Here is a 26,887-nt window from a genome sequence, read left to right on the forward strand (position 1 = left end):
TGGAAAGCCAAAAAAGCTCTTTTTGGTTTGTTGGTCACACTGATTGTTCTCTATGGTTGCGAATTTTGGGGAGACAACATGTCAAACAGTGGGTGGAGACAGTTAGAAAGAATTCAAAAAAACCTATTCACAAGCAATCTCAAAGTTAAAACATCAATGCCATATGAAATCCTTTTGGCGGAAGCAGGTACTTTTCCATTAGAGGCATTAGCAATAACCTGGTTAATAAGTTATCTAAAGAAGGTTGAAAACGTGGATAACCAACGGTGGCCCAAGATCGTGATGGAAGAGGGTCTTACCTGTAGGAAGAAAATTTAGATGAAACAAAACATAAAGTGGTTGAATAAGTGGAACATCAAACTGCACGATTTCCCTAATACCAACAAGGAAATAAATAAGTTTGTCATAGAAAAGTTTCAAACTGCCATGTGGATTAACTGCATTGGGGGCAAAAAGGCGTATTACATCAAAGAGTTTAATCCAACTTGGGATCATGGAGAGAAAACATATTTAGGGGCAGTTATCAAAGGGAAAGCAGGGCTTGGCACAACTGAGGACTAGTTCACATCATCTCAGGTGTGAAATGGGTAGGTGGAAAAGGCCCAAAAAGGTATGGGATGAGAGAACTTTCTTGTTTTGCAGGATGTGTGCAGTTGAGATTGAATGACACTTTCTCATTGAATGCATAGCATATGAGGATATTCAGGCTCAGTATGATATCATTTTGAAGGCCGACAACATGCATCGGTTATTTGACGAGGACAAGATCAACCAAACAACTAGTTTTCTAGTCAAGATAGGGGAAAGGACCTAGTAGTTGAGCATGTACCAATTGTTGTGAGGGTTGTTGATATCTTTTGTTCCAAAAATTGAACAAATAAAACCTATTGTTTGAAACAAAAAATATCAATTTTTGTTAGGAAATGTACCAACAGTTGTTAGGAAATGTACCAATAGTTGTTAAGAAATGTACTAATATTGTAAAAAGTAACCAATCAGGTGATGCCATATCAGCTGCACAACTATTGGGGTCTCTTTTGCACGCCTATTGGTCTCACTGTTTTTTGGGGCTGTTTTGGACACCTTGGCAAAAAACATGCTAATGTGGCATCATATTTGATGATGTGGCCCTGAAACTTTAGTTATAATTAGGGGACTTGCCAAGTAAGCTGCTGTAAAAAAATCGGAGTGATTTGAAATTTCCAAGTAGGATTTTGAAAAGCGCGAAGTTAAGGTGCACAACTACTGAGTCCTTTCCCCTACATAAAAGAAATCAAACATGAAAAAATATATTCAAAAGTTTTAGAGTGTGATTTTCTTGGTCCCATAGACTATTAAGTTGTAGACATAATAAAATCAATCAATCATTCATTTACTCATTCGATAAATTATCCCTTGATATGACATTACCAAATTGGAATGTTCAACGACTAGTCCTCTCACCTATGACTTTCTTTGAAATTGTGAACTTGTTGACTACAGAGCATTCAGCTGCTTCGTTTTGAATCCATCAGCACACGACGAGTCATGGACACCATATTCTCTCTGATAGCGTTACTCAGTTTTATCTCGCTTACTTCCGCTAGTAATGGGAGCAGATGGATTAAGAATACAAGTGCTAGTACTAGTCATATAGAGTTCGAAGGGAACGAAACAGAAAAAGGATTCGATTATTTTGTGTTAGCTTTGGAGTGGCCTGGCACCATTTGCAGAAACACCCACCATTGTTGCTCTACCAACGCTTGTTGCCACGGGTGATTCCAAACTTCAGCATTACATTGATGCCTTAAATTGTGCAATGACTGTTTGTATTTTTTCAATTAATTGATCGTCGTTTGCGTTGTAACCTAGTCAACTACTTCCACTGCCTGATTAGAGTGTGCTTCAAACTGCCTTTTTATTATAGGGGGTGACACCCCAGTAAGTATCATTGAATACTTTTATTTCAAGTTCTCCAAATTTATGCTACTTCAATCTTTTAACGATTCGGTAATATGGTAGTGTATTTGATACTTGGAATTTAGATTCCTTCTTTAGGCATCTGTTAAAAGCTTTCTAACTGCCTATAAACAATATGACTATCTATTATATATTTTTTGGATTGTGAGACTGGTGAGGCTCAGGACTCGAATGCCATCCTACATTGAAAGCTCGACTGCAAAGAAATTCTTCAAAACAATTTGATTTTTAGCTGGTAGGGCCTGATGCTGCAGGTTTGTGTAAATTATTGAAAACGTGCGTTTGAATCCCAAGAGGGGCAGGGTATTTATACCTTCGTTTGGTTAGCATCCGAGTTTGGGGTGACCCAAAAAAATTACCCCTACCTTTGCCTTTTATTTGCCTGTCCAGGTTCAGAAACCTGTCCATGTTCAAAGCAAGAGCACTAGAGACACTCACTCCGGGTTCCCACTTTTCCAAACGATCTCCTGCAGCTCCATGCACATTGGCAGATTATGGAAATTGCCCAAAGTCACAGGAAGAATCACCCCTGCCCCACAAACAATAAAGGCTCAACAATCCCTTGCCTTTGTCCTAATTGCAGAAGGAGTTGTCACATCTCTAGTAACCTTAAAAGGTCAAAAGTCCTATTGATCTGAAACAGAGGGTTTGTTGAATGTTCAATATGATTGAGTATTGACACACATTTGCGGGCATTTTGATCATTGAGGGTTTTGGACATATACAAGAAATACATCGATGTCAGCTGAAATGCCCGATACTGTTTATATTCTATCCAATAAATATGTTTCCTGTTTCCTGAGGTGGCCAAATGTAGAATCCTACTTATACTTATAATTATTGCACTAATGGAATCATTAAGTTGTACAGGTGGTAAAAGCAGAGTTTGCTGTCTCAGGTTGGGTGTCAATACTTGTTTGTTTGGAATATTTGTATCTGATTCGTTGCTTTAGCCATACACACACAATATAATCTATCTGGAGAAATGTCCAACATAGATGGTGTATTTGGTAAATATAATCCCCAGCTCCTAAAGTGGATGGATGTTGAACAGTGTACCACCTTGATTAAAGTTGAGACTGAAATTTCATGAAAGAGGTGTTTCTGAATTATGTCATGATTTATCGACATTCAAATGCATAGTTTCAAGTCAATCTTCTTTGACCCATTTTTTGAGTTGAGAATAAATTTTCCTTTTTTATTATGTCATGATTTATCAACATTCAAATGCATAGTTTCAAGTCAATCTTCTTTGACCCATTTTTTGAGTTGAGAATAAATTTTTCCTTCTTTCATAGACATCGATTGACGATAATGATCCCTGTCGAAAGATAGGAAAACTGGGATCTCTGAACAATTAAATCTTTTTTTTGTCCTGCTACAACAATTCAATCCTTGTTAGTGAAGTTGGGTTTGCATTCAACATCACTCTGGTTAAGTGATGCAACATGCGTATCCAAAGGGCACATCTTAATGTGACGAGTTGGGCTTTGGCAGAAGGCTTTTGGATGGAATGATCTGGGCTCTGGCAGCAGAAATCATTTTCCGTTAATGATCTTCTGATGAAAACTCTCCAAATTTGTACTTGGAGCACGTCCTTGAGGTTAACTTGAATACAAACCTGCCAGCTATAGTGCAAGAAAGATGTTTTGTTTGGGTTGAACAGACCTTATGGAACCCGTTTGGAACTAATTTCAAGGCTATCTTGGGATCCTGAGTTGCACAGCATCCTGACACTGAACAGTGAGATAAATAGGTGTGAATGCATTTGTTGCTCGAGTCCATATTTGATGACTAACCTACCTTGCTAAAAGACTGCAGAAGGTATGCTGGGAGTCAATACCTTTACAGACAGAGAAAGCAAGAGAAACATCAAAGTAAGGAAAGTACGTGGCATGGAGAATAGGGAACCTGAACCAAGCCTATGCTTTCCATTCTCTTGAATTTGTCACAATTTTTTTTTTAGTTTGTAATTGGTTTTTTTTGGAAAGTGTATTCTGCTAAGTCTTGTTTTTTTAATCCAATGATGTCATCTCACTAATATGTTTTCTTTCTTGATACTGATACTCATAAATTGTCTTCTATAAATTTTCTCTTCAAATTGGTCCTGTAAAGAAAATAGGTTTTCTATGATCTCTGTCGGCTTCAATAATGATAAAAGCTACATCATGTGAAAAGTTAAATAATAGCTTCTAATTTCTTAATTTGTTTGTTGCCAACATTAAAATATCTTTTGTAGAAGCAATTATCACATGTTGACTTCATCTCACTAATATGATTTTTTTTCCTTGATACTGATACCCATAAATTGTCTTCTATAATTTTTCTCTTCAAATTGGTCCTTTCAAGAAAACAGGTTTTCTATGATCTCTGTTGACTTCAATAGTGTTAAAAGCTACATCCTGTGAAAGTTTATATAATAGCTTCTAATTTCTTAATTTGTTTGTTGCCAACATTAAAATATCTTCATTTATACACTACTGGATTGGGTACATTATTGAGTGTTCTGTGTGTTTCAATTTTCTGTCTTTGAGTTTTGCTCCACAATAAGTTTGCTTCTCATTCCCGAGTTGAAATAAATTCTGCTTATTTCTTTTTTCACCATTTTTGGGCTTTCTACATGTAGAGCAGAGATAGATTTGAAAATAGCATTCTGATATATTGGATTTTACATAGATGAAAAGTAGGGGGACTAAGGGTTGACTATATTAGACATTACCAAAGAAAGAGGAAATGGAACTTTTATTGATTATACCATATGACATCCAGATTTTCTACAAATATAATGCTAGAAAAATAGTCACAAAACATAGCTTAGCAAAATCTCTTACTATTTGGAAATACCTGCTGATTATCACCTCTTTTTTTTCTCTTTTTTTCTTGACCTTCGTGTTCCCAAAATACCATGTTCCAAGTTGATTGAAGAAAATGTCACTATGAGACTAAGAATGTTGTATCTCTTTTCTGCAGAATCTCAAGCTCCTTGCATTTCACCATTCGTAAGTGCTCAATACTTGTCAACTCTACTTGTGAGTGAGAGCTTTTTTGGAATAATTAAAATTATGAAAATAAAATGGCATCATGGATTCACAAGTGAACTGGGCATTTATTTTGTTCCTTAAGGTGAGTTGCCATTAGATGTTTTTTGTCAGTATTCTAGGTTGCTCCCTTGAATGTTCTATTGAATTTGCATCTTGAGCTTATAAAACAGTTGTGAAAGAATTGATTTTCCTTGTTTCCCTTATTACAATTCTTAGACAAGTTTCAAAAATATGAATTCTATCCAGTAAATTCAGGGACAATTCATAATTGGAAAACTCTTTTAGTTGTCTCCATTTTACACAAAAATCAATATGGGCAAATTTTAGTGTGACTTTTATGCAACATATCCTTGTAACTTGAGAATGCCTATGTCATCTCTATTTCAAGATATAGTACTCTCTAGTTAGTCTTATATTTATTTTCATCATGTAAAGTACATGTTTTACACGAGGTAAAAAAATGTATGGTGTTGTTAGAGGCACAAACTGGCGTCAGACTTCAACACTAACATGGTGAGTGGTTAGAAGTTTTAAAGTGAGAAAGTCAAGAAGATACAAGATATGGGATATTCATAGCACTAGCAAAGTGTTATCCCTTGGCCCTAGATTTGAATCTCTATTTGGATTTTGGCTCTAATTTCTTCGTTAGGAATTATCTTCTCTATGCACTTTTTAGAAGCCTACAATTAGCAGCACACCAGCCTTTGAACAATTCATAACAAAGTAAATTACTAATCTTTATATAATGCAATATGCAGCTAAAAGTGCCAGCTATTGTCCATGATCTTCTGTATATGAAGGTAGTTGCTCTTTACACCCTTGTAGATAAGTCCAATGGCCCCTTGGATCCTCATTATACCCTCATAGGAATAGCCCTTTGGGAACTTTTCCACATTGAGTCCTTCATCGATGGTTCCGCTACCATTAAAATATACAATTTGATGGTAGGACTTAGAGAAAGATAAAGATAGGTAAAAGATTAGATGTGCATAATGGTGAAAGTAGAAAGTAAAAAAAAATATCACTTGTTAACGCATGATAGCTTCGGTAAGATAAATGATTGAATGAGAGATAAAATGAAGTCTCTTATTCAGTCATTTATCATATCGAAAACTATGATAAAACCTTCAAGCAATTAATTCCTCTTTGATAGCCATTCTACATTTGCATATAAACAACCTATTGATAATCATATTATGTATTTTGGTTCATCGATCTAATAAATCTTGTATTTAGATATATATCGATTAACATAAATAATGATAAATAAATGATTAATGAAAACACCGATTAATATATATCGGGTTGCATATAATATATCGGGTTGCATATAATATCGGGTGGCAATATAACGAAGGTCACCAATAGTTATTGGTGTGTTAGTCTACACCGATAGTTATCGGTTGTTAAGGCTAACACATCGATAACTATCGGCTGTTAGCATTAAGCCAACACCGATAGACATCGGTTGTAATACTACTCCCAAACCGATTGGCATTAACGTTGAACATGCATTTGTTTAGTATAAACAAAGAGGCACGATCAAGTAATGTCTTGATCGGTCATGACCGATCAAGGCATTGCTTGACCGTACCCCATTTGTTACATACTTATATTGAGTGACATTCGTGAGATAGGACATAGAAAATATAAAATGCTCCTCTCACCTGCCACAAACAAGAAGATAGTCAGATATATACATTAAGGCAATAATAAAATTAGTTAATAGAATATAACTTTCATATTGAATGTAAATTGAACATCATTTACATGGTATCAGAGCTATAGTTAAATCGAACCTAAGGCTGTTCAATTTTACGTAAAATTCAAATCAAGTATATATTCAACATCACAATCCTATCAATGGCCAACGCTATCAGATTTGAAGACAGACTTGCAAGAGGTGACGACTTCTCCGCATGGAAATTCAGAATTCAAATGATTTTAAAAGATAACAAAGTTGAATCATTTGTAAAGAATGAAACTAAAGAACCTGAGATTGAACCTGATCAAGCAATTTGGAGAGAAGGAAATGATAAGGCTATCAAAATAATAGTTGATGGGGTAAGGAACAATATTATGCCCATTATAAAGAAACACGAAACAACCTTCAACATGTTCAAAGCACTTGAAGACGCTTTTGAGATATCCAATGCCAGTAGAACCTTGGCTCTAAAAAGAGAGATAAATCATATAACCATGATAAAAGGAGAATCAGTCAATGCCTACTTCATGAGGATATCTACCTTAAGGGATGAACTAGCAACCCTTGGATATGAGATCCAAAGCAAAGAATTAACCCTCATTGCTTTAGATGGGTTGCCTAGTATCTGGGAAACGTTCGTCCAAGGCATCGGTGCAAGGGATAACTTTCCAAAATTCGATAGGCTAAAGGCTGACTGTCTCCAAGAGGAATCAAGGCAAAATAAGAAAGGAATCAAACAAAAGAATATAGATGAAGATCTTCAAGTTCTAACTACGAACTCAAACAAAAAGGGCAAGAAGAAGCAATTCAGGAAGAGAAAAGGTCGTCACAGCAAGAACTCTTTCAAAAAGGACCTCTCTCAAATTCAGTGTTATAGATGTGACAAATTTGGGCACTATGTTGCCAAATGTCCAGAAAGAGCTAAACAAGCCACATTTGCCAAAACAAGAAAATCGAAAAGGGAAGAGGACTCCGAGAATTATGTATTCTATCCAACACTCACAAATCAAGCATCAAACAAAGTGAACTCCTGGGTGATCGACAGTGGCTCATCCAAACACATCACAGGATTCAGAGAAGTACTAGACTCCATGAAAGAGGAGAATGATGAAGAGGTAACCATCGGAGATGACTCCACACACCCTGTCAAAGGAGTTGGAAACTGCACCATCAAACTAAAGTCAGGTATATCATTACAACTTAGAGGAGTGCTATATGTTCCAGGCATTAAGAGGAATCTTGTCTCAATATCAGCACTGGAGGACAATGGATATAGAGTGACCTTCATGGACAACAAAGTGTTGGCTTGGCCAAAGAACTCATCTATAAAGAAAGCTAATACAATTGGTCAAAGACAAGGCTACTTATATGAGCTATGCACAGAGCCCAACTTAGCCCTAATTCATGAAACTACAAATGCCAATGAAATATGGCATAGAAGACTAGGCCACCTAAATTTTAGAGCTTTATCATCAATGGGAGACCTTGTCACAGGTCTACCTAAGCTAAAGCAATATCATTTAGGGGCATGCATAGGATGTGCCCTAGGTAAAAATACTAAGGGTGCTTTTCAGAGTAGTACTAGGAAAACAAGTAAAATTTTAGAGTTAGTTCATTCTAATGTATGTGGACCTATGTCTGTAAATTCATTGGGGGGATTTCTGTATTATGTAATATTTGTTGATGACTACCCTAGGAAAACCTGGATCTACTTTCTGAAGTGTAAAGAATCAGAAGAGATCCTTAATAGGTTTAAAGAATTCAAATCACTAACAGAGATCTACTCAGGAAACAAAATTAAAACCCTAAGAACTGATAATGGGGGGGAATACACATCAGAATTATTTAAAGAGTTTTGTAAAAATTCAGGGATTAAGAGGGAGTTAACAATACCTTACAACCCTCAACAAAATGGGATAGCAGAAAGAAAAAATAGGACAATCGTTGAAGCTGCCAAAGCTATGATTCTTGATCAGAATCTAAATATCAATCTTTGGGCAGAAGCAACTAGCACTGCAGTATATATTCAAAACAGATGTCCTCACTCTCATCTTGAAGACAAGACTCTTGAGGAAGTCTTTACTAAATCAAAACCAGATATAAGCCACCGTAGGATTTTTGGATGCCCTGTCTATATTCATGTACCTATGGAAAAAAGATTAAAATTAGAGCCCTCTAGAAAAAGGGGAATCTTTGTAGGATACAGTGAAACCTCCAAAGCCTACAGGATATACATACCTGGTCAAAAGAATATTGAACTAAGTAGGGATGTGATATTTGAAGAAAACCTAGCCTTCAAAAGAGCCCAAAGCTCTCTAGATCCTGAAGTCTATATTCCCAACCCTAGCTTAGATAGAGATCCCACTTTTGAGCTTCAGAGGGAGAATCCTGAGGAAACTATGAGTGAAACTCTAAGTCTACCTAGAGAAAACCTCAAGAAAAGACCACTATGGGCCACCAAAACTGTAGAAGAAGCTCAGAAGTTTGCTGCTCCCTTAGGAACCTTCAGAGAAAGCAAAAGGCCTAATAAATTCACTAGCTATGTTGCCCTTATGAATGACCTCTCTAACGCTGAACCAAACAATATATCAGATGCACTTGAACATCAAGTATGGAAGGATGCCATGTCTGAAGAGTATCAATCCATTATGAAAAATGATGTTTGGGAGATTGTTCCTAGGCCAACCAAGAAACTTGTGGTTTCATCTAAATGGTTATTCAAAATCAAACATGCTGCAGACGGTAGTATTGAGAAACACAAGGCCAGATTTGTAGCCAGAGGCTTCTCACAAAGGGAGAGAATAGACTATGAAGAAACCTTTGCACCTGTTGCCAGGTATACATCAGTAAGAGCTGTATTAGCCATTGCAGCAGCAAAAGGATGGAAGGTACACCAAATGGATGTTAAGACAACATTTCTAAATGGTGAGATCTCAGAAGAAGTCTATCTAGAGCAACCTGAAGGGTTTGAAATTTATGATGCAGAGTCTCATGTGTGCAGACTCAAGAAAGCTCTCTATGGGCTTAAACAGGCTCCCAGGGCCTGGTATGAAAGAATTGACACCTATCTCTCAGGACTAGGCTTCTCTAAAAATGATGCAGATCCTAATCTCTACTACAAAAGAAATAATGGTGATATGCTAATGTTGATTTTATATGTTGATGACTTATTAATCATAGGAAATGATCATCTTATAGATCAATGCAAGAATGATCTGTCCAAAGAATTTGATATGAAAGACTTAGGAATCCTTCATTACTTCCTAGGATTGGAAGTATGGGAAAATTTTGACAACATTATACTAAACCAAGGAAAGTACACCTTGGATATTTTGAAGAGATTCAGAATGTTAAATTGTAGACCCATGACCTCTCCTATGGAAACCAACTTACATAAACTTAAAGAAGCAGCAGCAGAGTCACAACCCACTGATCCTACTCAATACAGACAGATGATTGGGTCCCTGATGTACTTGGTAAATACAAGACCAGATATCTGTTATGCAGTTAATGCTCTAATTTAGTTTATGTGTGAACCGAAGGAGATACACGTGGTTGCAGTGAAACACATTATGAGGTACCTACAAAGTACTCTAAACCTTGGTCTCAAATATGAGAAGGTTGATATAGACCTACATGGATTTACAGATTCAGATTGGGCTGGAAATTTGACAGACAGGAAAAGCACTTCAGGGTGTTGCTTCAGTCTAGGTTCAGCTATGATATCTTAGATCAGCAAGAAGCAGTCTTCTGTAGCTCAAAGTTCCATTGAGGCAGAATACATTGCAGCTTCTATGGCTGCCTGAGAGGCAGTATGGCTTAGGAAGTTCCTTGTGGGGTTGTTTGGAGAACCTATGAAACCCACTGTTATACACTGTGACAACCAGAGCTGCATAAAACTTTTAGTAAACCCAGTATTTCATGACAGATCCAAGCATATTGAGATTCCATACCACTATGTGCGAGATATGGTAGAAAGGAATGCAATCCAACTGGAATATGTTTGTACAGGAGATCAAACTGCAGACATTCTGACCAAACCCCTTTCCAAAGTAAAGGTTGAACACTTCAGAAAAGGCTTAGGTATGATAGAAAGGTAATTTGCTTTGTAATCTATCTTTGCATACCTATAAGATGTTTAATGTGTAAACCTCTTTGTCATGTTAGGACAATTTTTGGATTCTATCCCCTGGGTTCACATCTAAGAGGTGACGATCTCTCAAGATAGTGAACACTTGTATGGGGACATTATAAGGTGATGATCTTGTAATGTCCAAACCAGTTATCATGTTGGATCTTTGGTGTGTCATGGATGTGCCATGATTGTGTTGTGATAAAACATTTGTATAAAGTGTTAGTGCGCATATCACAACTTGGATAGGGTGAGAAATTAATCTTTCTCATATGATTATCCTTAAGTATTGCGTGTGTAGGCAATACTGATATCACATGCTTAGGTGACATCCTGTAAATCACAAGATTGATGTGATAAACTTTAGTATCACGTGTTTAGGTGATACTTCATACCATATGATTAGGTGGTATGATTTCCCATGAATGTCTAAAATGATTACTATCAATTGAATTGTGATGCTTGAATATATTGTCTACATTCATCTTACCTAGCTAAGAGGGAGTGTTAACGCATGATAGCTTTGGTAAGATAAATGATTGAATGAGAGATAAAATGAAGTCTCTCATTCAATCATTTATCATATCGAAAACTATGATAAAACCTTCAAGCAATTAATTCCTCTTTGATAGCCATTCTACATTTGCATGTAAACAACCTATTGATAATCATATTATGTATTTTGGTTCATCGATCTAATAAATCTTGTATTTAGATATATATCGATTAACATAAATAATGATAAATAAATGATTAATGAAAACACCGATTAATATATATCGGGTGGCAATATAACGAAGGTCACCGATAGTTATCGTTGTGTTAGTCTACACCAATAGTTATCGGTTGTTAAGGCTAACACACCGATAACTATTGGCTGTTAGCATTAAGCCAACACCGATAGACATCGGTTGTAATACTACTCCCACACCGATTGGCATTAATGTTGAACATGCATTTGTTTAGTATAAACAAAGAGGCACGATCAAGTAATGTCTTGATCGGTCATGACAGATCAAGGCATTGCTTGACCGTACCCCATTTGTTACATACTTATATTGAGTGGCATTCGTGAGATAGGACATAGAAAATATAAAATGCTCCTCTCACCTACCACAAACAAGAAGATAGTTAGATATATACATTAAGGCAATAATAAAATTAGTTAATAGAATATAACTTGCATATTGAATGTAATTTGAACATCATTTACATCACTCAGGTTCACAATCTCCCACTTTGCTCTTAAAACTATAAAGCCCTATCAAAAATCTAATTTATTGTATAAAATTTTGAAACCCATGTCCTTTCATGACATATATGGAGGAGGTCGGTTCTTTTTTTTTCAATTCATTCTTCCTTGGAGATTATATATTGGAAGGCAATAAAATTAGTAGTGTATTGACTCTTGAGCGATTCTTGATCAAAAGCTCCTTTTTTTGTGCACTACTTCATCAAGTTGTTGACCCAAGTGTTTTTTTTATTATAATTATGATGTGCTATTAATGGCGGTCATTGCACTTACTAGAAGAGATACATTTGGCTATATAAATATGGTAATGCTTGTGCAACTCTTGAAAGGGTGACAAGCCCATAAAATGGAGTACCTTGAAACCAACATATAGCTATCAAGTAGAAAAACTATGACACTAAGCATCCGCATAAAAACTACATAAAGCTGTACAACCACATCTAAAGCTGATAAAGTCTATGACCACAATCAGCCAGATAAAGCTGCAAAGCATCCAAAAAACCTCCATAACATAAAGAACACTGCAAAAACATTACAAGTGAAAAACTCCCCAGTGAGGGATAGCTGTGCTGCCTGAGATTGACCTGCAATGATCTCCAGCTCTGTTCGCCACGCCCTTCCCCGAAACCAGCACCACCTCCGCAATGACTCAAGAAGTAGAAGTAGATTGTAGACTAGAAATATGAACTCCATTACTTAATTCAGCCCTTCTTGCCGATCTTGACAAGGTATCATTAGCATATGCCGGAAGAGTATACCCACTCGTGACTTCCAAAAATCCATGATGATGAGATGCAATCATATTATTAATAACCTGTCTAAGATCCTGGAATAAATCCATCAGAATCTCTACCTTCCTACTTAGGATATTAAACTCCTTTATTGTCTCTTCACCTTTAGCCAACACAGGAATAAAAAAACTGATGGAGGCACCTCTGGAGCCAACTCCAATTTCTCACTTCCTGTTGCTTCAAAGGATAAAAGATCCATGACCCAATGTTTCATTGCTGCAATACTCACTGCCTCCTCAAGCTTATTATGGAAATATGGAGCTCGCCACTCCATTAGGACCCAAAATTGCTTTGATAAGATTTAGAGCTTGAGTATTTGGGGAATAAAAGATTCTTTATAATCTGAAATTTGATACATGCCCTTTCCTAAGTAGATCCCAAGGAAAACAGGCACTATGTATCGCCATTAAAAGGAAACCTAAACCAAACCAAAGAAAGCCAAGCCAGTGCTCTGCAGACATCATACCCCAACACACCATACAAGTAAATAAACCCTGTGAAAAGCTTCATTTTTGAACTATTTTAATTGCCCCACTCATTATAACATGCGGCTCATGCTTATACACATTTCAACTTCTATTCACTTATGTGCATGCTCCGATTGAGTCTAGCTTGAGCTCAACTCACAACATAAGCATTCAGTTCTTGACTACTATAAACACTCATAAATGCACAAGATGCCAGTGGCTGCGAAATTTCAAAGCGGGCACCTAAGAAAAAGATAATGACATTTTAAATTTGACCATTCTACCATTGTCATTGATACTATTGAGAGACCTGCAATCCATATATCAATACTTTCAATAGAAGATATATTAGAGCTATCAATCCCCTTATTTTCTAGAAAATCATCATATTTGTTGTGTTCACAATAGCACTGCATATACTTCAGTTTGTCAAACTTTTTAATCCAAACCAATGCTTTTTCAACATAAGCACTCATGCGCCAATTAGGACAGTTGCCTTTGAACAGAGCCTCTATCACTACTTGAGAGTTGCCTTCAATCTCTAACTCTCTGTGACCCTCCTTATAAGCCAATATTAACCCTGCAATGAGCACTTCCCATTCAGCTTCAGTATTGGTTTTTGAACCCAGATTACAAGATTATTCATATTGGAAAACTTCCTTACCATCTTGAAGCAAATACCCAGCTCCCACTGCACTAGGATTGACCCTTGAGGCACCATCAAAGTTCAATTTAATGCCTGCCACTAGACCTGTCAACATTTTCATCTTTCTAATTTCATTCTATAGCTAGACCCATTAATGGGTGACCCACATGGGGCATTAGATGTATTTGATGATTTTCTTTTCTTTATCTACAAGTTAAACTCAAGTCATTTTACCAAATTCTCCCACATAAATTATGCAATGGGCTGTGCAAAGGGGAGTTCTTCCCTAAGATTCCTTTCTGCAATTAAATACTTTCCATTGCTTGTGGTTACTTGTCACATAAAAACTCAGCATTCTTAGTTTTTGGTGAGACATCAGTGGATTTCAGGAATCCATTAACTTCGAAGGAAACAACAAGAAAATTGACAAGCATCCAATTTTCCATTTGTTTATAGCAAAGTTCCCAAACTCGGACTCGGCAAGGCCGACTCGACTCATGACTCGGCTATGACTCGGCAAAATTAAAAACCCATTGAAATTAAGAGATTATTAACGATTTAAAACTTGTTTCATACACCCATTATTGAATAAAGCCCAATTATAATGTGTGCTAGCTTGTTATGCCATGAAAGGCATGCTGGTAGAGTATCTACTTGTTTGGGGGCTTCTGTTTAGTATTTTCTTTGGCCAAATTGAAATTCTGGGAGCACCAACATGAGACATCATGAACATCTTCACCTGGAAACTTTAAGGAGTGCTTGTGTATGGTAGCATTAAATAGTGTGCTTGTTGAACTTAGATTTTACCTTGGGCCAAATAAAAAACCCATTGAAATTAAGAGATTATTAACGATTTAAAACTTATTTCATACACCCATTATTGAATAAAGCCCAATTATAATGTGTGCTAGCTTGTTATGCCATGAAAGGCATGTTGGTAGAGTATCTACTTGTTTGGGGCTTTTGTTTAGTATTTTCTTTGGCCAAATTGAAATTCTGGGAGCACCAACATGAGACATCATGAACATCTTCACCTGGAAACTTTAAGGAGTGCTTGTGTATGGTAGCATTAAATAGTGTGCTTGTTGAACTTAGGTTTTACCTTGGGACTATAGTTGACCTTGGTCTTTCTTGGACCTCTTAGTTTTTGGGCTATATATATGTTGGATGGAAGGGGGAATTGTGAGGCCAAAAGGGTTTGAAAATATGCTCCTCAGAGACATGTCCCTTGCCAAAAATAACCTTGTGCCCCATAGGGGGATTTTTTGGGATGTGGGGATAGGTAGGAAATGTCCCCAACTCACCCCCTTTTTCCAAAATTTTAAGAAACATCCCTGTTGTGAGGTACTCAAACATCGCCCCATTGTAAATGGGGACCCCCACTTTTTGCTTTCTAGGGTTATCTATTTTAGTTTTGTTGTTGGTCGTTTTAGTGTCTTAGCTTTTGCATTGAACAGATTGAGTTTCTCAAAGGTCATCAAGTCAAGTGGATCTCCTCAAGGTGGAGTGAAGGAGGTCAGGTCAGTTGAGTGATTAGGGGTTATTTGGATCATTCCTAGGGTTTTTGTGTACTATCCGGTCACGCTTCAAGTTGCTAAATCAAACCTTGGTTGAATGCATAGTGTCCTCCTAGGTCCCGTCCCTTACATCAAGGTCAGAGCGAACTCGCCTTACAAGTCTGGAATGTCATCCTAATCCTGAAATGGCCTGAAATTTGATTAAGTCTGGAAATTTGAAGGATCCTCCAAAAACTAGATTTTGCATTATAACTCATGGAGGTCCGAAACCACTCTCAAACATCCTGACAATAAATATGGAATATAACTTAAAGTATAAGAAATACTTAAATGTTATATTCCATATATGAATCTTGATGGAGAGACTAACTTGTCAAACAACTTCATGTTTTTTTTGTTTTTTGCAAGTCAAAACATTGACCTACCGTGGCGCGAGTCCTGGAGCTCGGACTCGGGGAGTTTTTCCATAACTCGCTGAGTTCGAGTCACGAGTTGTCAAAACTCGCTAAGCTTGGCTCGATTCGGCAAACTCGCCTGACTCGCGACGAGTCTGGGAACTCTTCATAGTCATACATCAGACAGTATGGTGCAGCTCTTTTTTTTCCATATATAGAGCTGCCATCAATCACCTCACCCACATACATTACTGATTCATCGAAGGGGCTTTGAACCTTGCATGTTGCGACAACGATGATTAGATCATTAGTGAAGATTGGTCATTGCCAATAAGGGGACATAGTAATGGATATAAGAATTCTTATTAGTAATCAAAGTTTCCTATGCCATTTTCTTTAACACTCCACTGAAAAAATAGATATTACAATTTAGATAAAAAAGCAAAGTTGAAATTTGTCTTCAGTATTTATTTGCAGTGTTACTTTGTAAGAGTTTTCTGGGTTCAACCATGTAGAAATAAAATTTGACAAATTTAAAACTATTGAGCTTGGGGATGATGTTAAATAGCATGATTGAAGAGAACCACAAGTTTCTTAATGCTTTCCTTATCTCTTCATATTTCTCTTTATTCCAATCAATGCTTTTAAGAGAGTGTGGAGAATGAGGAGTAGAATTTGTTCCATACTAGGCATAGAACTCTTAACGTTTCCTAGGATGGATAGTAGAAGACAAATTTTTGAAAGGGTATGGAATGGTAGAGATGGACCCAATCTATGCCCTCAATCTCCCTTATCACCTATGGTTTGACAAATTGTAGAGATTTGCATTGCATTTGCAGATGTGTATGTGTGCAAGGCTGTGTTGGAAATAGTTTATGCATCCATTTACATGTGTATTGCAACACTTGTGTTTAACCTTCCTTTTTTTGCATGCAACATCATGGTTCTATGAAAGATATCTTCTTTATGACATTGTGAATTTTGTAAATCTACAAGAAGAAAGAAAATTCCTAGTTGGAGCTTAGGAACAAATAAATACAAGGAATATGAAGTTTAAAAAACTAGGAGAAGAAAAGGGGAAAAAATGATCAAAGGATTATAAGTACCTTGGAAATCCCTTCCTCTAGTGAAGAGGACTGTTTGGAAGCTAAAGTCTCCTAGATTGTTATTCACTTTGATTATAAGCCATTGTGGTAGATCCAAGCTTAGAGCGATGTGCCAAGTGTAGATGTCATGTCCCCTTTTTTAATTAATCTATGTTATGGACCAAATAGTCCATGTCCCATTTTGTGTGCCTATTCTTCCTCTTCTTCTCCCTAGTGTTGGTACAAGGTCCCCAAGGTCTCTGAGTTTAAAGACATGCTTAGTATTCTAAGTGTTTGCCAGTTGTTGGAGTTTTTGAGCTCCTCCTACAAGCATGCTTTCCTATCTCAGTCCAACCTTTCCTTGATCCCCATTGGACTTTTAGATTTATCCATCCTGTTATGCCTTCCATCCTTCCCTTGCTCTTCCTTTGTATTTGTTGGACTCTTAGACTTGTTTTTATTGGCAGGCCCATTCCTCAACCTGCAATGCTTTGATTTGTGGTATGAATCTTGTAATATCTTTGATCCTTGATCCCCAATATTCTTGGCTTTGTTTTCATTCTCTCCACAATGCCCCAACACGTGTGGTAATGTCATAAATGGTTGGTTTTGGCACCATAACTCTCAAAAGTGGGAGTTTTTCCCGCTCATAATCATTGTTTAAATTTGGAGTTGCAGATTTTCCTTGTGGCCAACCCATTATTGTTGTTATGGATATAGAGGGGTGAACATGTCCATTTAGGAGGCATCATCTACACTTAACCAAATTCCTTTAAGAATCAGTTTTGAGAGCTTGTGTTTGAGTTTGGGAATCCTAGGACAAAAACCTTGGTGATTTTAGAGGGTGATCTCATAGAAATCTCACATTTGAGCTTCATTGGATACAGACTCCAGCTGCATTGTGTTAAACCGAGTTGCCATTGCTGTTGGTATGAATTGCTGCTGTTGCATAAACATTTGAATGTAATATAGTCATTATTGTTATAGAATGTAATATCCCTTTTTTGTTAAATGCCCTAGTTTTGCCCTAAAATCAAATTTTCCAAGGAAGTAGGAGATGGAATAGGGTTACATACCAACTTAGATCTCCCAAATTGAGGTCCTGCAAATATGTTAGAGAATCATTGAAAACATAATCAAACAAATCTTTGTTAGAAATAGTAAGCAAAATATAGAATCTCGTTACTAGGGTTTAGGAACATTAACTTTATTATAAGATAGACATAACTTAATGATGGATCTCAACTATAGGGAGGCTAAGATAAAGGGTATGTTAGGGTGCCTGAATGTTCCTCTACCCTAGGCCCAAGAGCGGATATTCAATCCGTCTTGGCCTCATGGGACCACTTGGTCAACACCATGAGGTGGCGTACCTAGTGAGGATTCCCGTAGCTGTTCCCCTCACTATCCTTCCTTTATCTTCCCCTATGACCTGAATTCCTTAATCTCATGGCCAATCATGATAAGGAAGTCAGGACGATTGCAGTAGGGTGTCCTGAGAATCCCTCCCTCCTAAGCCCAAGGGCAACACTCCTTGTGCCCCCTTGGTCTCATGGGACCATTCGGTCTCCACCATGAGTTGGTGTACTTAGGAGAGGACCTCATCGCCGTTTCCCCTCCCTTTATCCCCTTATTCCTTAACCATGATTGATAGCATTAACCAAACACATAAAGATTATGCAATATTGTCCTCATTTATCATATAAAAGAATGTATGATACAAATATATATGTATAAGAGAGTATATGAACATTTTCCTATATTGTCTCAATGAAGGTAATTTTGACTAAACATCCATATCATTAGCCATTGTCATTTCCATACCAAATCGCATGTAATATTGTTCTTGTATGCTGAGTTGGACTGCTGATGCCTGAATCTGATATCTTCTTCTTCGATGATGCCTTTATATATGCTGGATGTGATCTTCTTATACCCCTCCATTGGGCTTGGAGGATTATGTCTTTCCTTCGAAGTTGTGTCCCTTGAGTGGAACATTTCCATTCGCTGTCAGGTTGTGACCATTGGAGTGGAATATGTCCATTCATTGCTAACCACATCTCTTCATAGTCTAATCACTTCTCCCAGTTCATTATTGTTTAATCTAACTAATTCCCTATCCATTTTAGAGGAGATCACTTCTAGAGGAAAGGGGGAGGATCGATTTATAAAGCAATTGTTGTTCATTATATATACATTAATCCTTATTCCATGCGATCTGCTATAAAAATCACAAACTGCTGTTAATCTTATGATTGACGTTAGGAGAAGAAATTGTGAAGCCTTACTATTGTAAGACAATTTCTTATTCAGGTCTGTTGTTTATGTGATGTCAGGATGGGGTATGGCATAGAAAAGAGAGTGGGAATTACATTTGTATTTTTTGTTCATTATAATAATAAGATCACGTGTTATGTTGCCATTGTTGATTGAAGTGTAATGAAATTGTTGATGTATTAATAGTAATTGAAATCCGAGTTGTCTAAAATCTGATTAAATATTAGGTCCCGATAGTGTTGTTATTTTACTAACAAGTGTTTGTGGAAGGTTAATAATTATATTTGCATTATTGTGTTGGCTCATGACATTACAATAGATTGATAAAGTGGATCACTTATTATTAGAAGTTTCATTTATTCAATAACCATAAGAAGGGTATATATATTTTATAAATAAATGAAATATTATATTGGGTTGGCCTTATGAAGTTTCCTTATCAGCATTAATCTTGGGAAAATAGTTAGCATTGCAATACAAAATAGCTCTACAAAACATGCTACCAAGTGACTATATCATACAAAGTAAAAAGTGCTCTTGGGGGCATTGAGCTTTGATACACAACTTTCAGAGTATGAAAAATGCTTCTACAAGAGTACTAGCTATAAAAAGGTTGCAACCTAGATTATTACAACTTGATTAATACAAAGAAAAAAGAGACTAATGCAAAGAAGTATCTCTTATAGAGGGGACTTTGGGGGCACGTAGATTAGAACTCTACCTTGCCGAAGTTCCCCTTACCAAGACCATGTTGGGCCCAATTGCCACATCTTCACCCAACACCAATGCTGATCACCACCCCCTATAGCCAATGTAGACCTCCATTTAATGTTTATAGCACCTACTTACTTGACAATCATATTAAACTATAATCTTTTTCATGCAACCCCAGCAACCTCTTCCACAACCTTGCTTTCTATTGTCTTGCCTTTTTTGATCACCAACTTTGGAAACTAAAGCTCCTAATCATCAGCATTATAAACAATTTCCTCTGCCGTATCAAACTTAGAGTGCCAAGGTTTAATCATCAGCAAAAATTTATCCTCCCAGCTAAAAAAATGATCACATAAAATTTTGTTTCTGTCATGGGCATTATCAAACTTTGCAACAAAAAACCCCTTAGCCATGGGGAAAATATGAACTTTACTCGTGATAAGAGGCTCCTAGTGTTCAGATATCCAAGCATGCAACTTAGGAAGAGAAAGCCAAAACCCCCTAAAACGGCATAGCGCACCATGTAAAGAAAGGATAGAAGCATTATAAACAATTTCCTCTGCCGTATCATCCTTCAGATTGATGGATATGGCCTTAGTAACCGGAACGAACCCACCAAACGGTTTAGGTCGTGGCTTCCATTTAATGTTTATAGCACCTACTTACTTGACAATCATATTAAACTATAATCTTTTTCATGCACCCCAACAACCTCTTCCACAACCTTGCTTTCTATTGTCTTGCCTTTTTTGATCACCAAATTTGGAAACTAAAGCTCCTATTTGAGTTGAGAGGTGTCTTTAATTTAAGAGAAACAAAAAATTCTTAATAGCATTTGTTCCACTTTAGCATGTGGTCCCTCATGGAGAGGGAATAATGAATTCTGTTTGCAAAGACCTTATCAAAGCCCATCTTTTGTAGCTTTGACAAGGGTTTGAAATGCCCCTAGACTAGTTACAAATTGTGTAGAAGAATTTTTGTTCGGAGTGTTAGGGATGGATGTGCTTCCTAGAGGATTTTAAGGGGGTAGGGTGTTGGTAAACTATTGCAATTACAAAAAAATTGAACAAGGAACAACACTGATTAGGAGATGCTGACCTCCACTTGCCTTGGTCTATCATACTCCATAAACACTCAATAATGGCTATTTAGGGCTTCAATATGATTTGTTGATTTTCTCTCACTTGTTCTTCTTGAAAAAGACCTAGTGCCCCTTTGAATAGCTCAACATTCTTTGCTTCTGTAATAACATCTTATTCATCTCTTTTCATAAACCAGGCATCCTTATGAAACTCCATAAGCATATCTTCAAAAATTAGGGACTCCTTGATAGGTTGATCTTCAAAAATTTCCTCTAGTTGATCCTCAAATACAATCTCTGTTGGTATTTCATCCTCAAGTAGTATCTCGGGAGGCCAAAGTCGACGATGAATCATTCCACTTGGCACAATTCGCTTGTCTTGGAATAACGTTGACAATGGCTCCATTTGTATTTCCCGCATGAGATCATTTAGTGCCCCTTAAAGTAGCATTGTGGCGATAATGTCTTTCAACGCCCCTCAAGTTTCTCTCCATACTTGTATTCGCTTGTAATAACTTTTAATTCCTCATTTAACACGCTCATTTGACTATCTTCCTCTTGGATGAGGCTTGAAACTTCTTGCAATTCATTCTCAAGAATCTCCTTGCAATTCATTCTCAAGAATCTCCTTTTGTAGCAAGAATGAAAATTCATCAAGGACTGCTTCTTTTTGCAATGGACTTTCCTCCTTGAGGGTTAATCCAACAGATTGATCTTTAATGGCTTGAACATCTTTAGTCGCTTTTTCAACCTCCACTTTAACGGGTGCTTCTTTCTTTGGTATAAGGTATGTAAATTTGCTCTCAACTGTATTGTGCTGATTGTTATGGTCAATTGTGCTATCCTACTATTGGATGCTGTAGTAATACCTTCTTTTGATGCTAAGTTGATTGGTTGAAGGTGAGCATTCCATGACTTTTCTATAGTGTACATCTTTGATGATTCTTCCAAACTTAACTGCACTCTAGCTTGGTAGATAGCCTCTCTACATGATGAACATGTGAACTCCAAGTGAGTTGTGTTGTGAATCCGACAACAATAAGGGAGTAGGATGTCCTCTACACATAAGTCTTCCATATTCAACCCTTTCTTGATTATCTCTTTGAACTTCATGAAGAACTCACTTTCACTAATTGGAGGCTTAGGTTTTGCTTTTGAGAGTACAACCGGATCATGTACCTTTGAGAAGGAAATTTTCCCTTGCAACGCTAATTCCATCGTAACAATGCATCTCAGTGTGTCCACAAGTGTTATTTATTCTATAATTATTCCTTGATGCAAATTTGGACAAACTTCGTGGATGTAGTTGTAAATCCAAAGCCCACCAAAGTAGATGGATATCAACTTGTTGATTATCTTGGTGATGCTGTTGCCCCTCCATTGAGAAATCTTTTTTTTTTTTTGGATTTTTTGCAATTTTTCACTTTTTTTCAACTTTTCAACTTTTTTTGGATTTTTTAACATAAAAGAGATCTAGCATTTCTCAAATTCGACTTTGAAATCTCATTTTGGTTCTAGCTGTGGAAGATTTGAACATTGAATGTCTTCCTTCTTTTGCAAATCCGGTTGATAGCCTATTGATCACCTTCTTTTCTTGTGCAAATTTTGTTGAGCGTGGTAAAAGTCTTGAGATAAATTCCGCAAATATGAATTGATAGGAGTTCAGCTGTTCAGGCATTCATGATGATCATGCCCTCCTAGCGCCAATTCTGTTGATGTGTGTTTTGTGACACCTTACAGAATAAAATACTAAGTATCTTATCCTCTCTTGAATAAAGACCTCTCGAATGCTAAGCTATGTGATCAAAAAAGGTGACTCCAAGGTTCCTACTGCGTACAAGCAACTTTATGTGGGATAGACTCAATGTGTTGATGTGATTACTGGTAATCCAAGGGGACTTACGTTATGAACTACAATTGGAACATGAACATCAGATGTATCAATCATGTGATGCTTCTTCTCATAAACTAATTCAAACTCAAAAAAGGACAAAAGGGGAAAGGATTTAGAGAATCTATACTAATTCCTAATTCCTAAGGACAATGACAATAATGAATGATGCTTTGATAGACAAATCCTTCATGAAACTACTTTCTACTTAACTAGAGATAGCTCACAACGCCATAGAGAGAGTGTGATCTCCTAAGGTAGTGAAAGATCTTCAAATTGTAAACAATCCATTCAAATACCCAATAATGGTGCAATCCAAATGAAGTATTCACAATTGGACTTAGCCACAATAATAATTAGGTTTAGACTAACCACGCACTACAACTTGCAATTAACAAGGTGTAAGTGGTATGAACCAAAGGATTCATCAAATATCATCACACTTCTCCATCGTAATCAATGAACCTTATCTAAATTTGAGAAGTAACAAGGAACCATGCAACATGTAGAAACACAACACATACATCCACCATAACTTCAATGAAAGTATTGAATTGATTTTAACATAACTTGGCAACAATTTCAAGTTTCCTCCTACTGTACTCTTAACTACTAACTATTGATTGCTTTTGCTACTAACTATTAACCTTTACAAATGAGTAGGGTTTGTTACAACAAACTCATCTCTAACCAGTGATAAAATTACAATATGGTGGACACTTGTCCCATCTTGAATTCTAACCAATAGGAAATGAGGTTAGGTATGTAAAACATTTTTCCATGCAGTGCCATGTGTCACTTGCTCCACCTTGGATGGATTAGGTGACATTGAACTTGGACATCTTGATGTGGCATAACCTGATTGGGTTGATGATGAATAGGATGCCACCTCAGCTACATCTTAGAACTTGTAGATCATCACAAAGAAGTAATTGTATTGAGTTGGGGCGATATCTCTTGATACTCAACATTTTCCAAACCTGCTCAATGTGATGAAGATGGTGGGACATATTCCCAAATTGTATCATTTCACCTCAACTACATCTTAGAACTTGTAGATCATCACAAAGAAGTAATTGTATTGAGTTGGGGCGATATCTCTTGATACTCAATATTTTCCAAACCTGCTCAATGTGATGAAGATGGTGGGACATATTTCCAAATTGTATCATCTCAAAGTGATCAAGTAGTTAGGCTTGATTAACTCTTTTGAAACTATCTCTCGATCACACTTGCGTCTTTCCATCTTCAATCCTTCAACTTATGATGAATCTACACCTTGATGATGTTTGATGTAATCCTTGTGGTGTTGATCTTGTTCTTGCATTATTCTCCATCTTTAATTTCTCTTCTTAGATTGCTTCCTTGTCTTGACATATTCTTGAAATGTGGACTTTGACTTTGATCCTCCTTGTAATATTGGCTTGAATTCCTAGCCTTGACGTGGTGGGCATCTCCATGTTGCAACGTTCATCAACTTGTATTGGCAGCTATTCTTGGATTTTGAAGGAAATTCAAGATTGTCTCATGTCTCTCTTCTTGCTGTTGATCTCTACACCTGCTTTGTAGTGTCTTTTCTTTGATGCCTCCTCCTTGTGATTGAAGTTGTGATGATCTTTATGTAAAGCAATGTTGCCTTGATCTCCTAATGTTCTTTGATGAGTTCCACTCTCTTGATTACCACGTTGTAGATCTCCTCATACTATCCATCTTTGAGCGCGTTTCCTTAGGCTTTAGGAGGAAATTCTTACCTTAAAACTTGATTCTCTCATTGGTGCTAGATCACTATATCAGCTTCTCTGGATGATTTGATCCTTCACTCGGGTTGTGAAGACATTTACGCTTGATTTACTTTTGCATTGAAAGGTGACTCTTGTGTTCGCCTTGAAGTATAGATCTTGTCCTTGATATGATTGACCTCATTGAATCTGTAGTGCAATCCTTATGGAGTCCACTCCACGCTGCATCTTTTGTTTCATCCTCATGCATCAGACCTAGAAAAGAAAACATTTTATAGTTGAGAAGATTACAATGGCAGTAAAATGAATTCAATCCCATGAAATTAACAGAAAATCAACCTCAATCAAATGTCAAAACTCCCTTTTCAGAATTGGAAATGAATACTAAGTCAGTAAATTATCTTTGATCAGGTTCGATCTGTATTTCTCCTCAAATTGACTCAGGTCTGCCCTTGACTGAGGTTATGCACCAGAAATCAGGTCTGATTTTCAATTCTATCCAAGGTGGTGAAGTGAGAAAAATTTGCACAAACTGAGGCAGATTTTACATCCAATTATGACTGGAAATGAGCTTGGCCAAGTCAATCACCTGTACTTCCCTTAGCCGAATTGAACACATAATTGTTTTAATTTTGAATCATTGTCTCAAGTCGGCTAGGTCAGATTAGAAATTTCACCATTGATTGGTGAATTTTGAAGGGTTTAACCCTTGCTCAAGTTTGGAACTGTAATATCCCACTAATTTTTTTTGTCTTTTTAGGCCAATAACAATTCATCCACAACAAATAACTCGTTAAGGTTAGAGGAATAAACCAAACAACTGAAAGGGAATCCTTCCACCTTTTGTTCACCGAGAGCCTAGACTGGGAGGGTGAGAGCATACGGTGTTTAATAAAATCATTGCTCAATCAAAATAGCTAGAAACTCACACATTGTATCGCCATGGCATGGAAGGAAGAATGAGCCGGTACCCAAATGAATGGAGTCGCCTGGTAGAGAAGTATGAGCAAATTTCACTTTCAGCAGTCCTGCGACCAGCAACCAAAAACAATCAAATCCAACATCAATCACTCCATAATCTGCAACTCATTAACCAATCTGCAATGGAAACACAAGGGCACAACTAGGTACTATATTGCAAGTACGAAACTGAGACTCAGCTAGGAAGCCAACTTCGAAGCTCAGATTTTCAGTAGCCAAACCGGCAGCATAATGATGCAATTTTCAAAGATAGTCCAAATGGGAGCCCAAGCCTCTTATTTATAACTTCACTCTTCAAATTCAAATGCCATTCCTCCAAATTCCACGCCTTGCATTTGAATTTCATTTCACCCAATTGTAGCGCCACTTTTCACAAGTCAAACCCCACGCCAAAAAGGAAGGGACCCACGTTAATTACTTGGCGCATAATGGAGATGCACTAAAACATAATATTCCTCTAAAATATTTCGCCATTCCATAGTACACGAGTTTCGCCAAACAATTAGGATAAAATAGGCATTAATCCCAATTTTAATAAATCAGTCGTCAATAATCAGATTAATTAAATATTAAACCTTAGGATAAGGAATTAATAGTCAATTATTTCGCATATGACTCCCGTACTGATTATCAACACTGCTAGGATGAAACTGAGTCAGGACGACCACAAAACTGCTGCAGAATCAGAACCCTGTCCACTGCCAAAAATAGAATTGTGCCACACAGCCACTTACTAAAAATAGTAAGTCAAGAATTAATGCTCAGAAAAGTATGATCATCGCGTCCAGAGGCAAAACATGGAGAGCTCAGTAGAACAGTGACACTAGAATGGTCATTCCCTGACTTACTAAAAATAGTAAGTCCTCGTTTCATCAATGCTAGACCCTCATTCCTCATTCCACCTAGCCTACGGGTCTCAAGAATAGGCTAATGGACCACTGAAAGAGCATCAATGAGAAGGGGACATTACAGGAACTTTTGGTATTTCTTTGAGGGATATAAATATAGGGTTAGGCGCATCTATCAAGACACCTTAAAAAACACATCAAACAATAATATTCTGCTCTGCCTCAGCAAATCTGGAAATGTTTCCTTATTGTGAATTTACTTGTGAATTTTGAATTTGAATTGTAGTTAATCGCACCTTTCTCTTGCTTAATGAGCATTGCAACCAAAGGTCACACCTCTTCCTTCCTTATAAGCCAAAACTTTTT

General features: G+C 37.0%; 1 protein-coding gene across 1 annotated transcript in view; it reads left to right on the forward strand.

Annotated features, from left to right (window-relative positions):
* The first annotated feature begins 1,414 nt into the window (after window positions 1-1,414).
* LOC131027724 (ribonuclease 2) overlaps window positions 1,415-26,887 on the forward strand; it is a 75,786-nt gene continuing 50,313 nt past the window's right edge. The window contains exons 1-2 of the mRNA XM_057957809.2: window positions 1,415-1,754; window positions 4,930-4,958. Coding sequence (XP_057813792.1) covers window positions 1,528-1,754; window positions 4,930-4,958 — 256 coding nt within the window. The 5' untranslated portion in view covers window positions 1,415-1,527. The remainder of the gene's footprint in view (window positions 1,755-4,929; window positions 4,959-26,887) is intronic.

The sequence above is a fragment of the Cryptomeria japonica genome, chromosome 10 (assembly GCF_030272615.1).
Source record: "Cryptomeria japonica chromosome 10, Sugi_1.0, whole genome shotgun sequence".
Classification (NCBI taxonomy): Eukaryota; Viridiplantae; Streptophyta; class Pinopsida; order Cupressales; family Cupressaceae; genus Cryptomeria; species Cryptomeria japonica.